A 19,272-nucleotide genomic window follows, 5' to 3' on the forward strand; every position below is an offset into this window, starting at 1 on the left:
TTTAACACAGATTATGAACCGCAATGGAATTCGGCATTTTTCACATTAACTTACATTACCTGAGGTGAAAGAAGTGAAAACTGTCAGATAAAAATTCATGGGCTGAGGAGGAGATCAAACTTGAAAGCTTTTTATCGCTAGTCTGATATTTCACCATTCAGCCACCAAGCCACACCATTTTAACTTTCTGAGCGTATTTAATAACTTCGTTTCATATACTGTATTAATTCTTGTAAAATACTTACAATACTGGATCTTTACTTTTTCTGGCAATTGCAAAAATTTCCCCCTTTTTACAAACTATTTTGATTGCACTAGTTACACAATTTGTGAAAGATTTCAAGCGACTTGTAAATAGTTTGAACACGATGCCCTGCTGCTTGCACAAATCTCAAGAACTTGCATTGTTCCCTCTATATTACCCTAACTGTTACTTTATTTAATTTTCATTAAGCAACGTTTGAAAATTCAATTATTGTAACCACTTTGAACTTTGTAGACAAACAAAGAAACTACAAAAATTATGATAAATAATTTGCAGCAATTTTATTGATGTTTATTAATTGTTTTCCAGTTGCATGTTTTGCAGGTTTATGTTTATGCCCTAATGCAGAAGATTAGAGACTTGTAGTATGAGTAAATCCCTTGTTTTGTTATCAATACTATAAACAATATTAGTTAGCGACTCAATCAAAGATCATTACCATTTATTTCTGCTATAAATATCACAGATTATTTTCTTTAAATGTACAACTTTGAATATATTTTATGCTGATTGGTTTGGTTTAATTGTTAAAATACTAATGTTTTCCTATGAAGTTGAGGTGAAATAAATGTAATTATTCACCAATAATAAAAAAATCATAGTCTTAAATCTCTTTTTTTATCCACAATTTAAACACTACATATACTGACTTATCTATATATATCTGAATTAATACAAAGACTGTATGCTATGCCAGACAGTGTTCTCTTTTGACAGTTAGATGAGAAATAACCATTTTGTGACTTGAATTACATAGTACCAGTTACAGTGCTTTTAAATTCCATTTGGTTAATTATTAATATAATGAGACTCTTGACAATAACTGCCTGCTGCTGTTGGCTGAAACATTTAGTGAGTGGCACTGCAAAGCTGTGTGTCAGTTGAGAAACACAGTACCGCACTGTCAGGATGCTGTTAATTCCACATGAAACAGAGAAAGAAACACAATTGTTTGAATATATTGAAATATAGCTAATGTAAATATACTGAAATGCTTAAGTTGGAAAAGGCAGCATTGTTAATGGCAATAGTTGCACACTACAAAGTATATGACTTTAAAATCTCAACATCAGCTTCATAGGATTTATTTTTTCAAATGTACTATGTGACTAGTATTGATTCTTACTTTCTTGTTCGTGATCCTCTAAATGTGCCTCCATAATTTACAGTTCCATGAGAAAACCTCATTGAGTACTTTGTTAACTTCTGAACAATCACCCTAGGGCAGTGGTCGGCAAACTGTGGCTTGCGAGCCACATGTGGCTCTTTGGCACCATGAGTGTGGCTCATCTACAAAGTAGTACACAGAAGTAGCTTTTCGGCTTGGGCAAGAAGCGATGTTAGGTGGCGGTGTACATGACTCAGACTGCTTCCATTTGCTACCACCCGCATGACTTTTTCTGCTTGTGACAGTGTCTTCAAAAGTGAGGGATGAATAATGCCTCTAAGTCTGGCATATGAGATAATTTTTAACTTGCTGATTTTCATGCAATGCAAAGCAGCAGAAGAAATGTGTATTCTGATGGAGATTCTGGAACTGTTTCACATGAAGTGTGGAAAAATAGGTGCCATCAGGTGAAAGAAAATAATTATATTAATAATGAATCAGAAATACATCAACAGACAATGACAGGGACAAATAAATATAAGCTTGTACAACAATAGATGAAAATACTGGTAGATATGGCTGCTTTCCTTAATTCAGTTTTTAAATGCTCGGTAGGTGTTTGTGTTTTTATTTTTAGGTGAGTGCTCTGAAGTGAAGATATGTTGATTTTTGACACCTGAAACATTATTCCTGTCGTAAGTCAAAGGAAAAAAATAGCATTTGCTGTTCTTTCCGTATTCGGGTCTACATATTCATGCAAACTATCATTTTCAACTATGAAGAATAAACTGAGAAATGGTCTTATTGCTGAGAATCTGGAATCTTACCAAAAATTACCCAACCTTTCCAAGGAGATGCAAGGTCATAGTTCACATTAGTATTTGTCAGTCAGTGTTGGGATTTAAGTTTGTGGATGCCTTACTATATAATTTTATCAATAAATAATATCGTGATTAAGTATGAGAGCAGGTGTTATTCAGTGCACCTAGAGTTTAACTAAGACTCAAAACTTTAAGTAATGTTTCTTAAGTTAATTTTTGGGAGCATTGTGGAGTGAAAGGACAAATAGTATCAAGTATTGAGAAAAGTATGGTGAGACTGTTTGGATATACAGAGAGGATGAGCAAAAGGAGGTAGACGAAATGAGTATACGAATGTAAAGTGTGGATGGGTATGTTGGAATGGGTTGATCTCAGTGAATGTACTTCACTCCAGATGGAGGAGATTTTTGTAAAAGCTAGCTTAAGAGGATCCTAATTAAGTTGATAACCATCAGTGTACCTGTATAGTTTATATTCGAAAAATTTGACTCTCAAAAAATTTCCAGCATTGAACTGTTAATAAATGGCTCTCTTGACTAATGAGTTTGCTGACCACTGCCGTAGGGACTCACGCCTCGTATTTTATTCCCAGGCTGACTAACTGAAGGCAATATCCACATTGATCACCCATAATACTAATTTTTCTACCGGGGAAATGGAAAAACACACAAACTGCAGCATTAAAAGAACTGATGAACAGTTAAAGAAGCAGTACTTTCTTTTGCCAAACTGAACAGCATAGTAGCAATGTGCGTTGGTTGATAAGCTGAAGTAAGTACTACAGATATTCAGTTAAAGCAGGTTTCACCTTGCAAAAAACATGAAATGAAACTGATTACTACAGTATTCTTAGTAACAATATTAGACAAGTCATTGTTAGAAAATTTATGATAACCATTGATAAAAATGACGTTGAGCTTAAGAAAAAGTGACAGTTTTTGATGACATTGTAGGAACCACCAGCAATTTAGTGGAAACGTATAGTGGACATAGGTGGTTTTCCATGACAAATGTCTAACCATCATATGTTTATTCTTTGTTTTCTGGACAGAGTGAGTTTCATTTGTTTGCACTTTACTTCACTTGTCTTTGTAATTTGATTTGTAAAATAAAGAGTTAGATCAGCCAAAGTTTTATCTGTAGGTAAGTTGATATAAGAGCTGCATAAAGTGGTGACCCAGAGAACTAATGGTAAAAATATAGTAGTATTCACAGGCAGTAGAGATTATAGAGTCCAGAGGCTTTATAGAAGATTGAGGACATGTATTTAGCAAGGCTCCTGAAACAACTTAAAGAACTTAAATTGATGTTAGAGATGCAAACTACTCCAAGGATTAGCACATGGTGAAAAACAAACAACAGATGAAAGTACAGACATCACAGTTCATACCAGAAAAACCAGTACTCTGGTTCGTGATAATTAAACACATATTTGTCCAGAACAAGATCATTGGCAAGCACACGAAGTTTGCAATGACAGTGAATGCGCTTGATGCTAGGGCAACAGCAAGAGGAGAGGAAGTGATACTCTGGTCTTGAGCAGAATGACCATAAACAATAATAAAAAAATGTCTTAATTAGGTGAATGTGTAAACTGTTGAATCAACACATATGGCAAATGTGCAAGGGGGAACAAGTAAGGGATAGGACACTGTCAGAATATTGTAGACATCTTTGAGGGATTGTCAGTGAAGTGGGTTTAATGTATGTGACACTATAACACAATAAGTGAATGGCTCAGTTGTCAGGTTGGTGAAAGCAGTGGTTGTAACCTACAGAAATGACAATTGAAATTAGCACGAGTGGTCACAAATGTTAAAATATAGTGCGACGTATTCAAGGATAGACCCCTGCCTTTCATCCCAGTAGAGCTACCGAAGGTTGTTTTTGACAGTATCCACAGGTTGAATCAAGTTTAAAGCTTATGACAAATCGTTTAGACTGACTAGGCATAAAACAATGATTGTCACAGTTGGGTAAAGAAGGAAGACTGAATGACACGTACACAGAGTAATCGGAGAGTTTCTGCTGACTACGAAGAGATTCTCACACATGCACGTAGATATTGTGTGCCCATTACCACCTTCCGAAGTGTACAAATACTTACTGATTGCAGTGGATCATTATACAAGATGAGTGGAAGCATCACCACTGTCAGACATCTCAGCGGAGACTGTAACAAGTACGTTTGCCATAATAAATTGCGTGCTTCAGGTACCTGCTGTACAATATGACTGCTCAAAAGCAATAATTTGAATCAATGTTGTTCCTAGAATTGCTCAAACTAGGTGGTTTTTGACACACCATACTACTGTGTATCACCCAGTGAGCAACGGCATGGTTGAGCGGTGGCACAGGATGCTAAAGGCAGCCTTGATGTGTCATAAGGACAGCTGGAATTCAGCGTTGCAGTTAGTGCTGCTAGGCCTCAGAATAACATGTATGCGAGAACTAGACACCTCCATTGTTGAATAGTTTATGGAGAGATGCTGAAACTACCAGCAGAATTCTTCACAGAACTACCAGATGATGAGACAGCGAGTGACATGCTGTAGGTATCTCAGCAGGCATATAATCACATGGCGAAGCCACTCTTAACACTAGGTTCTTGTTGTGGCACAAATACATTGTTCGTACTTACGAGCTAAGAAACTGTCTGGTTGCAAACAAGTGCTGTACAATCACCCATTCAGCCACCATATATAGACAGTTTAAAATTTTGGCAAGAAATGAGTATACATTGCAAATATACCATGATGGAAAGCAACAAACTATCTCCATTGAGCAGAAACAAACAGAAGAAATGGCACCTGTGTGACAACAAACTCAAGAAGAGATGACAGCCCCAGGAAGGAGCACACCAAGCTCCACACAGAAGATGATTATGACGGAGAAGACACCATTCTCAGAGAAGTGCTCTTGGCCAGGCAGGATAATAAAATACATATGCCCATATGTGCCTGGAACTCTGCTTTACAGCCAGTGTAGGAAGCACCAGTGACGTAATGGAAATGTACAGTGGACATTGTTGGTTACTCCGTGACACGTCGAGCTATAATATGTTTTCTTATTTATTTTCTCTGTGGAGAGAGTTCCATTTTACTTCAGTTGTCTTTGTAATGATTCACAGAATAAAGAGTTAAATCAACCGAAGTTTTATCTGTATAGAAGTAAGAGCCGCATAGGCTGACATGTAGTGCAAAAGAGTGCTTACATTATAAGCTGAACCTTTACCAAAACATTTCATGCTTGCTTATTGCGACTCAGTGCCACTATCTTCCATCACCTGGCTTGATTACTGTGCTGCACACAAAAATACTGGTGATTTGATACTCCCTATCTAATGGCTCTTGCAGTTGTGTTCCTACATATCTCCCATTACCATTTCCTAACATCATAATTTTTGTATTATTAATTTTCTAGTTATCTCAAATTTTGCAACAACATTGACAGTCTTCAGGATGATCCATGCCAACATTCTAAATAGAACTGTCAAAGAATATTTTTCTAAGGGCCTTTTTACCAACTGGCATTTTCCGTTTATCCAAACTCTCACTACAGAAATTGTTCATATCCCGCCTACTTCCCTCTAGCTGTCCTTAAAGCACACATTTCTCCTTGCATTCTTCTCTGTAATGAACAGTAGTAAGTAAAATTTGATGCATTTCCTATTATTCATTTGAAACTATGGTCATTATTTTAACAGGCTAGGCAGCTGTTATTACAAGCTAAGAGGAGAAACCATGTTACCAGGGATAGCTGGAAAAATTAAAAAGTAAAGAAATGCTTCTTCAGTATCAAGTTGGCTGGCTGGCTGGCTGGTTGGATTAATAAAGGGATCAAACGACTATGTCATCAGTCCCTCAGTATCATGTTTGGGATTATATTTCGCCACATAAAATATTAATCAATCAAAAATTTAAGTGTCTCACAAAAAGCATTTGAAAATGAGGTCCAGCAATAACTAAGTTTTAGTTACAAATTTGGTAGGGAGTGGGAGGGGTGGCATTGACTACTACAGATAGTATGTTACTAGAGAAATAGACAGAAACTGTAATATTTGATGGACTTCAGCTACATGGACTGTTGCTAAATTAAATTGTACATGGTGTTTTAAAAAGAATGACCTGATCCCAAAACTTATTTATCAGTAAAAACATACTAAAAACAGGATGAATTACAAAATACTCACAGAGTCTTAAAGTTTTAGCTATGCTGTTACAGACACACTGTGTGGCCAGCAGCAGCAGCATGAACAGCATCTTAGATGACAGCTAAATTCATCATAAAGTTTACCAATGTATCTACTTTTACAGAAGTTATGGCGGCTGTTATTCTGTTTTGTGTCACGAGGTAAAAGTGAGATGAACACGCTTTTCTTCACATATCCCCACAAGAAAAATGTGTGTGGTCTTTTCTTTATTGAGAAAATCACAGTGACTGGAATGAGTTATCTTCAAATGCTGCAGAATTGGCTTTTTCCACAACTTCAGGAGGATTCTGATAACTTCATTTTCCAACAGGATGGAGCTCTTATCACAATGGCACAACACGTATGTCAGTTTCTCCATGACACTCTGCCTTAACACTGGATAGGTTGCAGGGGGCCCCAAGATGCTGCCCTTCATTCTTAACCTCTAAGACGCTACCCTGCAGTCTTGGCCTCCAAGATCACCAGACATGACCCCATGCAATTTTTTGTTGTGGAGATATGTGAAGGGAAGTTGTTCGTCTCCCCTTCGCCTTGTGACATAGAAGAAGTGAAGAACTGGATAACAGCCACAATAATTTCTGTACAAGTTGATGCATTTTAGCTATCACTTAGATTTTGTTAGTGATGCTGCTGTGATGGACACACAGAGCATTTGTAATAGCATAGCTAGCTTTAAGATTCTGTGAGCATTTCGCAGTTCATCCAATGTTTGTAGTATGTTTTTATCAATGTTAGGTCACTCTTTTTGAAACACCCTGTATAATTGATATTTTATTGCAGTTTTACATTGTGTTATGGATAGCCAAAATAATGTGATGAAAATAGAGTTTAATTTTTTCCTAAATACAGGTCTATCTAACAACTAAGAGTGTTGAGTGTATCAATAAAGAATTTACACCAAAAATCTGACATCTTTAATTCCTGATACACCTAATGGTTTCAGTCCATGTAGCAATCAGATTTCTGAGTTTAATTAGATCATGAACAGTTACCATTCATTAAATGTTTAACAGTGAAATTTCATAAATGCAATTTTTTTAGCAATGGAAATAGTAACTAAATATATGTTGCTGTTTATAACATGGATGTGGTTGTCGTGCTTTGTGTTATATATAGACTGACACAATTTTTATTACTGTCTGACTGTTACAGTTGGAGAAAGCTCACCTTTACTGTGAACCTGCTTTGACAAGTGCTGGTGATACTGCACAGATGAGCTTGGCAAGAAGTGATTACACTCGCTTACTAGTTCCACCTCCTGTGCAGGAAGAATATCAGAAACAGCGGCAAGTGACTTCAGAGGCTTTGTCTCTTGTTCAGTTGAAACAGTTGCCAATTGTAGATCAGGTTAGGCAGCTGTTATTACGAGGTAAGTGCTACTAAGTATTTGTAATATCTTCTCTGTCTCACTCATTATTTAGACAACATTAAATCTACATTATAATATTAGAATGATTGGGGAAACAGATATGTAGATGTTACAAAATTATGGTTTTTTGGGTTATACTTTGAAGTTGTGTAAAATACGAGTTTCTAGCCTCTCCATGGTATTATTTTAGAGACTTACTGTGTTGGTTTCATTGGTGAAACATTGTGTTATGATTATCTGACAGGATCACATGAGGCATGCTAATATATATTGTCAAAACAGGTTCTGCAGTTTTCGAGCCTCGTTTCACAAATGGGTTCTACATGACAGTGCACTACAGAGTTTACATTTTTGCCAATAGTAATTGCATTCTTTAAGACAGAAAAATCAAAAATTATTAGGGTAGAGGCTTGTAGTCAGTCTTATATCTCTGGTGTTTACTCTCTAACTTAAGTCCTGTTCACACCAAAAGTTACCTATTATGGCATGAGTATAGCCAGCTGTTATTACAGGAGCAAGGAGCAATTGTTTCAGTTTCCTTACATGTATGATTACTTTTTAATCTAAAAGTAAGTTCTTCTGTTCTTAATTCATTGTTATTCCAGCTATATGTGCACAAATAAAATTAAACCTATGTGGCTAATGATTATAACAGACATTTCTCTAGAAACCATGATGTAAATTTATTATTTTAGGTTATATTCACCATTTATTGAAGTGGGATGAAAATTGCACTTAGGCCGGCCGAAGTGGCCGTGCGGTTAAAGGCGCTGCAGTCTGGAACCGCAAGACCGCTACGGTCGCAGGTTCGAATCCTGCCTCGGGCATGGATGTTTGTGATGTCCTTAGGTTAGTTAGGTTTAACTAGTTCTAAGTTCTAGGGGACTAATGACCTCAGCAGTTGAGTCCCATAGTGCTCAGAGCCATTTGAACCATTTTTTTGAAAATTGCACTTAGATCCATTTGGTGATATTGCACCATGATCATGGCCCATGGTACTTTGTTAGACATTTACAGTATGGCGGTACAGATTAAAGATATAGAAATGCTACATGGGCTTAAAATAATAAAATAATTTATTGCATTTGAATGTTTATTAACATTAATTTTTAGACCTAATTTTTTAACCAGAAAAACTACTTTTGTGTGTGTTATTTGGATATTCAGTTTATTAGCCATGTGTTTATGTTCAATAAAGTATTTTCATAATATGTGACTTGTCTTCTTTCTTTAAGCTGTACATCATGGTACAAGACCACAATGTACCTTGAGCCAAATACAACACTTTGAAAAATTTCCTTTATGATACTGCCTAAATTGATCATGCATTGCGATTCATTTAATGGAAAATCAGTCAAGTAATAAAATAGTTAAATAAACACATTAAAAACCAATTACTTTGTCTGGTATGGCAGTAAAAAATAAAAAATAAAAAAAAAAAAAAAAAAAAAGTGCACAAGATGCAATTCCTTCGCCTATATCAATTTGTCTTGAATGACCAAGATTAAGTTAGTATTAGATAACATATTTTGTAATCTTCTGCTTCTGTATACTAGAGTTCATTACAGTATGTTCCATAATATTGCAGCAAAAATAGTACAGTTCTCACAGCTGCTGTCGCTATTGGGTCAAGAGAGTGATGTGGCTGGTCTGCTGCGTGCCATACAGCAGTGTGCTGTGTTAGTCAGAGGAAATTGGGTGGTACGCAGTGACTTGCTGTATCCAAAGGATAGTTTCAGTGCATCGGGCAAAGTTCCTGCAGAAGTGATGTGTCGGGCTCGTGACTATATTGTAAGTAAAACAGTACAGTGTTAGATAAGGTGCAAAAGTCACTTTCCTGACTACAAATGTAATTCAGAATTTATGTTTAGTTGTAAAAGGTTTCATTCAAAGGAAGAAATTTGTAAGAAAAGTGTAAGTCTACTGCTGGCAATATATTTTCTATTCACATGAGCAGGGGCTTATGTGAGGGCAAATGGGAAGTCCAGGCAAAAGTCATCATCTTTCATTTAAGGTAGAAAGATAAGCTTGTATTAGTTAAACTAAAGCCCTGTATACAGAAGTCTTAAAGTAGTAGTAATAAAAAGAAAAAGAAGTTGCTGGTGAATAACTGCAGAGTGAGAAAAAAATGGCAACTTTATTTTGTCCTCGTAAAATTCAGCAGAAGTCTGGTGAGGTCCAGAGAAACATTATGTCACGACACAGAGCACTGTGGTTTTCGGAACTTTGACTCCTTCTGAGTAAGGAGCAGTAATATTGTTACTTCTGGCTCCTTTCTTGCATGCTGTACATGATCTGTCATTTGCAGCGACATTTTCTTTAATTCAGTTTGTGTGCACGCATGAGGCTTAAGGAAGATAATGAAACGGGAAATTACAGTAAGTGGTAGAGATTGGTGTGAAATTAATGATCGCATGCAGTAGGACAAGGGCAGGATCAAGTGGTTCACTAGACAATGGGGGCAGCCTTTATTTATTTTTTTAAGTGGTTGGGAAGAGAATAGAGGTAGACGGAGGCTCAGGGTAAGTGGCAGTTGAGACCGGTAGGATAATAGGACGAAATGTGGCACATGATCAGTTTTCCATCTGCCCAGTTAGATATGCTTTTAAGTTGGTGGTTGGTATTGGTGGGTTGTGAAGCAACTGTTGAAATAGCATGCCATTCAGCTGATCCTTGAGTCCCCTGTGTGTGCTCCTGCCCCATCTTCCTCCCCCCCTTTGAGCACTAATGCAGTATCTTATGATTTGTGTTTTGACCTCCACAGGAACCATTTCTTCTCACTTTTCCTTCTTTATGTCTGCTGTTCTTAATATTTTTGTGAATGATTTTTATTCTCCCACATGAGTATTCATACTCCTGTGGGTACATGCATCTACTTTTATGCATGCCTAAGCTAATCTTCAGGATACAGCATACATTTCTTTTGTAAATTTGATCTTTTTCTTTTATAATATGAAACGGTGCTTTATAGTAAATAAAGTAATATTAAAATATTAACTACAAGACTGTGATAAAGCTGGACATAACTCACTTACTCACTCACTCCCTCCAGCCGCCCCTCCCCCCTCCCTTTTCCTGATTATGTGGTCTGATCTGGTCTCGAGGTGAAAAGGCCAAGCTTAATTTTTTTTTCAAGCAATGTAACTTCCTGTTACTGCTTACTGTTTCTGTTTTACGACGTGTTAACTAAGTGTTACTACTAACTGCAACTGAAACAAAGTCGATGGAAATAGCTGAAATCGCTTATAGCTTTTGTCTTACCTAAAAACTTATGTACTAATGATTGTTACAGCTGTAATCAATTTCTGATTATTTGTGGATAAAATTAAGTTATTTTTACTATGCCAGGCAGAAAGATCTGTGCTTGTTTTTAAAAAGCACCCATTTCATTTAATGAAATGCAATTTTTGTCAATATATTCAACAAAAACTGTCTATCAGAAAACAGTGTATGGCAAAACACTTCTGTTGATCACAAAAATAATTTATCATCTTATGATGCGTTAAGAGGGAACCCCAACATCAGTTCTGTGTCATAAAACAGAATATGAAAATTTTGTGAATACAATAACGTAAAATTGGCTTTTACTTGCAAAATAACATGAAATTGGAGATTTTTATGAAATATCATAAAATTTGTCAGTTTGTCATACAGAATATACTATAAATTTGAGGACAACGGATTACCAATATTTGTAACTGATAGGTATTGAACATTGAAATTGCATTTTGCCTTCTTTTCTCCTCAGGGATGAGGTTTGTGCATAATCTTACAATTGCAGCTTATTTCCCACGTAACAGGCTATGGTATGATGTCAAAACAGCACCAAATTTGGCCAGAAAATAGCTCCAAAATTGGCAAAAAGAAGTAGCTCAAAAACTGGCTAAAAGTAACACACATTGGCAAAACTGAAATCGACAAAAAGCACAAAAATTGGAACGAAAAAAAATTACAAAAAAGGAAGAAAAGTAATACTAACACTGGCAAAACAAAGCACCAAAATTGGCAAAACATAACACAAAAATTGGCATAAAATAGCACTGAAATTGGCAAAAAATAGATGAAAATTCTCAAGAAAATAGGCATAAAAACATCAAAATCAGCACAAAATACCTCCAAAACCAGTAAAAGGAACACTGAAATGGACATAAAATGATACAGAAATTATCAGTTATTAGCTCTAACATTGGATGAAAATAAACAATGAAAACTGAAAAATATAATACTAAAATTGGCAAACAAATAATGGAAAAATTGTCAAAAAATGGCGACTTTGGGAAAAAAAGTATAGAATTTGGCAACAGATAGCATTGATGATGACAAAAATAACATTGAATTTAACAAACAAAATATAACCAAGTTTGGCAATAAAATACATAAAAATTGGCAAAAAATAACACCAAAGTAGAGCAAAAACACCGAATTTGAGAAAAAAAAATCATCAAATTTGGCAGAAAAAAACAACAAAATGGGCAAAAAACGAATTTTGCCACAACATAGCTCTGAAATTGGCAAAGAATAGCACCAGTAGCACCAAATGTGGCAAAAAATAATACAGAATTTGATCTTAAAATAAAACAATTTTTTCTTTTTCCTAAATATAAGATATTAAAAGGAATACATTGCACAACACAGTGAAGCTGAGAAATGTTTACCTAATAAAACCAGTATAAAATATCTTGTCACTTCCTACTCCAGTCTCTAACACAATCAGTTCTCAAACTGACAGGCAGTTTGACATGGTGCAAGCTAAACAGTTTTGCCAGTCAGTGACATTCTTGATATCAGCACCAGTGACATCCACAATAACTAGTATGACACAATGCTTATTAAGAAAGTAATTATGCTATATATCTTACTGACATGTAAATGAATATTGTTGTTAAAAGAAACATATTGTATGGACAAGGCAGTAGCTGCTACATTCCGAAGCTGCTAGAAGTGGTACATGGGAAGTGACATAAGGTGTTCAGTACATAACAAAACATTAAAAGCAAAATTACATGATAAAATAAAAAATCTTTTTGTTGTGCCTAACTGTAACTCAAGATCTCTGCTATGTGGTGAGTGGCAACTTTCCTTCTCATAATATTATTACAGTCCATCCTGGATTTTCCATTGTTTGATTAATCACAAATTGCTTAATAAATGTAAACGTGGAAGGAAGGAAGCTGGGATGTTTATTGGAATTACAAGGAACCATTGTGATTTATGGCCTAGTAGCAGTTAGTGCGTTTCACATCAGGATTGATCATTACAATTATACTACAAAAGTTGTCGGTAATTGCAATTACAAATTTCTACCAAAAAGATTGTAGCTGCAGCTCTTCACACTTCATTCTGCTAAAACTGAACTTTATAATACAGCACAAATGTCAATATTCAACATGCAAATTTCAACTAACCTATTTAAACCATTGTATGACTTGGTATTAAGCTACACCCATTACATCATGCTCATCAGTCATTGCATTGTACTACAAAAATATCAGTCACTGCAATTTCGTTAATCACCTGGATGTTGCACCTCACCCTACATGAAACAAAGTAGAGATGCTCCTCTGACACAAGTACTATGGAAGACAGTGCCAGACAAACTATACCATATAAATGTTTAAACAATTTCTACAGAAAATTGCTTTTTTTGCAGTTTGGGATGAGACAGTCATTCCAGTTTTAAATTTCTGCCAAGAGGATCATAGGTACATCACTTCAAGCTGCTGGAACTGAACATAAGAATATGGTGCATGTGGGATTATTCAATTCAGTATGCAGGTTTTAGTCAGTCAGTTGAAAAAAAAATAGTACGTGATAGTCAAAATAATAATAGACCTTATAGCAAGGGAGTGTGAACATTAACTATAAATGGCAATCAAAAAATTTCTGTTTGAAGGCCATACAGTCCAGAATCAGTATGCCAATGAGGAAAAATCAATGTGAGCGTTGAAGTAATCAGTCCACTGGCACACCAGGTTGAAGATATCTGTTTGGGAAAGCATTGTGTGGTGCTGCGTAAAGGAGACTGTAACTCCGTACTGCATTTCCTCGTCCAACAGGAATTGTCGACCCCTCAAAGCCTTTTTTAAGGGACCGAAGGTGTAATGATCGCATGGGGAGACACTAGGGTGATAGGGTGGGTGCTCAGTGTGTCCTACCTGAGTTGGAGTAACTTCTGTGTTGTGACATTTGCAATATGGGGACATGTGTTATCATGAAACAGCAGCACATTGCACAGAAATTGGCACACCATGCCACAGCAGTGGTATTTAGCAGAGATGCTGCCTCATACATATTCCTTAATCTCCGATGGATGTCTGTCAGAGCTCGCCCTTTGGCAACCCAGAAAAGAATAACACCACATTGGCCTGTTTGGACGCATTTGCTAATAATGTTGCCATATTTCACGTTTGCGCATTTATTGCTTGTATGTCAGTGCTTATGTACCTGCATCAGAATCACATTACATTGTGTATATACTGCAGTGATGCCCTTAAATGGAAGCTTTTCGATTGCCCCCTAAGCAGTTAGTGGTAGCCACTGATAATTACAGCTTAGTACCAAGTGACACCTGTAACATTGTGGTCCTCAGCCTTAGTGTTATACTGCAAACCAGCCATCACTCACTGCAGTTTCATTAACGATGGTGATATTGTACCTTGCTCCAAACAAAACAAAACATTTGTGAGATCACGACAGTTGCAGATGACAGTGCATAGGACTAAACGCAAAATAAAATGTTAATGTGTTTAAACATTTTGAAAGGATATTGCAAATATTTTTACAAGTTGAAATGACACAGGTAAAGAATAAAATGTGATATGGATCTATAAAATGAGTAAAATGTTTAAAATATTGGTATTGTTTATGATTTGAAAAAGACATAAAAAGGTAACTAACGTGTCATTGGTGACAAACCGGTACTTCTGATGGGGCAAAAAAAAAAAACATCAGAACCGCAGTTTTTGAGCTGTGATACTATAGAACTTCTGCAGTGGTTGAAGCGACATAAAATGGTTGTTGTATTCACATTTATAAAATGCTCAGTAAAGCGTTATAATGATGTATTAATAGGTATAAATTTCAAAAATGTTCACGAGCATCATGGCTAAGGTTTAATATTGCAAGCCTGTGAAGCATAGCATGGAAACAAGAGTAATTTGGTATCAAGGAGTGGCAGAAATCTTGGCTAATGATAACATCAGTGCAGTTTGGTTTGCAGTAAACATCTGCAACTGCTTATTTGTTACCTGCCTTCTGAAGTGTGAACTCAAGTTAATTAGTAATCCATTTTTTCGTTCCCTGAGGGAAACTTTATATGTGGATACAAAATATTCAAGATCTTAGTAAAATTGTAGATTTCTTTTTCATCACTTTTAAATAAAACAATAATAATTGTAAACACGGCAGCAACCTTATGTAAAATTTCAGAATTCAAAGTATACAGCCAGCTGTTTGCATAAGTTTAACATAAAAACCTTCAGCAGATTTCAGTGCCACTAATGGTGTAAGGAGCTCAAGCCAAACAGAAGAAAATATGAAATAAAATACTCCACGGAAACAGTAAATATTTTTACACAGGTACAGCTTGTTAAAAGAGCAGACATGAGCTCCTTGGCTCATAATTTATGTTTCCAGTTTTAATTTCATGTAATTTATGTGACTTTCCTTCTGAAGAAGATACCCTTTGTGGTAGTGGAACCTGGACAAGGTTTTTACTTTAAATTTATACAACCAGTTGGCTGTGTACTTTATATATTGGAAAAAAACTGATATTGTCCATATATCTGCAGTACAGAATAATTTTTTGAGAAATTTCAAGACAGCAACAGAAGAATTTATTCTCAAGGAAAGTAATAAATGTGTTCACCATTAAGCCAGCAAGGCTGTTATCCATGGCAAGGCAATTTGTTTGATGAAATAACTTCTCCTTAAAGGCAAATAATTAACAGAGAAGGAAAGCTAGACCAGTTCCATTAATGATTAATTTTCAATTTTTTGAAATTTAATCAAATTATCACAAATGATATAAAGGGTGTCAGGTATTGGTGTATTGGTATACAAATTAACGATGTTAAATGATGTTGAAGAATCTCTATCAGGAAGTTTAATATCACCAGTGATGGAGGTGAGATGGTAACTAGTTTTGGTGGTGTAATCATAGCTGAAACTATAAAACTCATTAAGCAGTATGTTGCACATTTAATTCAATTTATAGCTTTGGCTGGGTCTTTTCTTGATGATCAGTCTAATTGACTTATCAGGTCTACTTTATTTGCGTTCAGAGGAAATGCATTTGTGGATACATCACACTAATTATTTTCTTATCCCCGTCATTCTGAAACAGGAAGTAACAAAATGCAATTTTGGATTTTAAATCTTCCTGGATCTTCTGCAACAGATCTTCCTTTATTTCATAAATGTCATTGTCATGAAAGAAACATTGTAAATACAGTCACCATCATGAATAAGAACAAAAGCATTCTCCTTGTCCGCATGTATCAGCAGGACATTATTTGATTCCAGCTTAACATTGAGGTATTTTATAGTACAATCATTGTTGTAGTGTGTCTGCACTTGGTATTTACCCTGGTGAATCACTCTATTAGCTTAAATGGCAGTCTTGGTCTGTTTCCATTTAGGAAGTTTAGCATATTCGCAAGCACTTTTAATTTCAGAAATAACATTCTTAATTGACTGCTGTATTGTGAGCCCTTGTTTAACAAGCAGAAGGCACAAGTTACAAGTGTAAATTGCTGCTAAACCATAATTATCAGACACCTTTATTTACAATTAATGTCCCTGCTCTCTTTCTGTATGGGTTATTTTTGATCTTTTGGTATTTTGACTATCAGGTACCATTGCTTTTTCAATAGATTGGTTAAAACTTGCATACTGAATATTCCAATATGTGCCATATTCCTACGTTCAATTTGAGCAGCTTGAAACTTTGTAGCTATGGTCTTCATAATAGAAATTTGTAACTGTGCACAATGTAAAAAAAAATAAATAAATAAATAAATAAATAAAATAATTTTCTGCAGAAACTATAGAAAAATTTATATCTCAGTTTTTTTGGTGCTGTACACTGTGATCTGTAGTTGCTGTGGTGTCAAGGGTATGACTGCTTTCTTTCATTTTGGCTAAAGTATGGGTCGCATCCCTTGGGTTAACGAAACTGTAATGACTACTGACCGATTTTTTAAAATTTTTATTTATTTTTTGCAGTGGCTTTTATTGACAACGTTATGAGTGTAACATAATGCTGAGTCATAAATGTCAATTATTCCTTTAACCATAAAAAATGCATCTGCCCCCTTCTTTTTCACATTCTTTAAAGTCTTGTTTTTTATCTTTTATTATTTTGACTGTCATATACTATTGTTTTTCAGTATGTTGGCTGAAATTTTGACTGTCATGTACTATTGTTTTTAAACACTTGTTACAGCCATGTACTATTATTTAAATAGGATAGTTGAAATTTGTGTGTTGTATATTCCCATACGTGCGTATTCCATTGTCCAGTTCCAGCACATTGAAGCACTGCAGCTACAATCTTTTCGATAGAAATTTGTAACTGTAAATAAAAATACCTCCGGTTGATATTTTCTGTAATCTCTCTAAGGCATTTGACTGTGTGAATCAAAGTATTCTCCTAGATAAATTGATGTGTTACAGGCCTGATGGTATAGCCACCCAATGGATGATATCATATCCAACCAAAAGAATGCAGAAAGTTGTACTTAGTAATTCAAGCAGTTGAGTCCAGTGAAATAATTCTGATTGAGGCGAAATCACACACGGACTTCCCCAAGGTTCAATCTTATGTCCACTATTGTTCCTCATATATTTAAACAATCTTCTGTCTAAGGAGAATTAGTTCTTTTTTCGTATGCAAACATACGTACCAAAATAGAAGAAATGGTAAATAAAGTTCTTAAAAGTATCATCCAGTGGTTTTCTGTGATTAGCCGCACCCTCTGTTTTCACATATTCAGTTCTGCTCATCTAGCGGCACTACACCAATGATAAGTGTAACACAAGGCAAGGAAATAGTAAATAGGGTGAGGACTTCAAAATTCTTAAGGAATCCTTATTGATGAGAATTTAAATTGGAAAAAATGCATTTTGGAACTCATAAAACAACTTAGTTCAGCAACATTTGCACTTAGAATCATTGCATATCCTGGGCAGGGACAAATCTTTAAGTTGACGTATTTTGCATGTTTTCATTCAGTAATGTCACATGGAATAATGTTCTGGGGTAACTCATCTTTAATAGAGTCTCCGTGCACAAAAACATGCTGTGAAAATTATATCTGGTGCTCACCCACAATCATCTTATAGACATCTGTTTAAGGAGTTAGGCATTCTGACTTCTGCTTCACAGCATATTTATTCACTCATGAAGTTGGTTGTAAATAATCCATTACAGTTTGAAAGAAACAATGATGTAATTACAATACTGGAAGGAAAAATGACATTTGTTACTCCACATTAAGGTTATCTTTAGCAATAAAAAGGGGTGCACAATCCTGCAACAAAATTTTTAATCACTTATCCAGCGATATAAAATGTTTTGAATATAATAGAGGGAAACATTCCACGTGGGAAAAATATATCTAAAAACAAAGATTCTGTAATTTACCAAACGAAAGCATTGGTACGTTGATAGAGACAATAACGAACACACACACAAACAAATTTAATATAAAATGTTTGATAGACAGCAAAGTAAAATTTGAAAATAAACTGAGAAAGTTTCTCCTTGATAACTCCTTCTATTCCATAAAAGAAGGTGGTGGGTAGGAATTACTAACTCAGATCTATATATCTTTTTCTTTTTGTAATACAAAATAAAAAAGAAAGGAAAAAAAGTAGAAATGTTCAGAATGTAATCGTATGTTCAAATTAATTTGCAGTGTGTACTTAAAATTCCTCGTTTCACATCATTATGATCTATCATGCAAAATGATCCCTGAAACATGTAACTAATTGACCAACAATTTCTTGTAGTGCAATTGTAATGACTAATATCAATGTGACAAGAATTACCTGCTGCTAGGTTATAAATGGCAGTAGTTCGCTGTAATTATAATACTGCCTTCATTCCACATTTTTAAGTTTGATATTTATTAAGCTATTTGAAATTTTTGATTTTGCCACGTAATTTTGCTTTTAATGTTATGGTCGAAATTTACTGAGGTAGTTTGCCTTGTATCACTTCCTGTGTTCAAATTCTAGCAGCTTTGGAATGTAGCAGCTACAGTTTTGATAGTACAATATGATTCCTTTATTAATAATTTTTGTTTGTGTATCAGCAATATATATAATGCAATTACTTTTTTAATAATCATTGTGTGTTAACAGTTGTGGTTGATGCCACAGGTTTTACTGTCACTAACACCACCCACTGGTGAAATTGCTTACATCATATCATGTCAAACTGCCTTGGTGAGGAAATACATAAAGGAGTAGGAATCAAAACGATACCTCACA

General features: G+C 35.3%; 1 protein-coding gene across 2 annotated transcripts in view; it reads left to right on the forward strand.

Annotated features, from left to right (window-relative positions):
* LOC124594754 (DNA-directed RNA polymerase III subunit RPC5) overlaps positions 1 to 19,272 on the forward strand; it is a 114,827-nt gene that overhangs the window by 80,542 nt on the left and 15,013 nt on the right. For both annotated transcript variants that reach the window (XM_047133138.1, XM_047133139.1), the window contains 2 exons: positions 7,560 to 7,776; positions 9,365 to 9,567. In XM_047133138.1, coding sequence (XP_046989094.1) covers positions 7,560 to 7,776; positions 9,365 to 9,567 — 420 coding nt within the window. The remainder of the gene's footprint in view (positions 1 to 7,559; positions 7,777 to 9,364; positions 9,568 to 19,272) is intronic.

The sequence above is a fragment of the Schistocerca americana genome, chromosome 2 (assembly GCF_021461395.2).
Source record: "Schistocerca americana isolate TAMUIC-IGC-003095 chromosome 2, iqSchAmer2.1, whole genome shotgun sequence".
In the NCBI taxonomy this organism is placed as follows: Eukaryota; Metazoa; Arthropoda; class Insecta; order Orthoptera; family Acrididae; genus Schistocerca; species Schistocerca americana.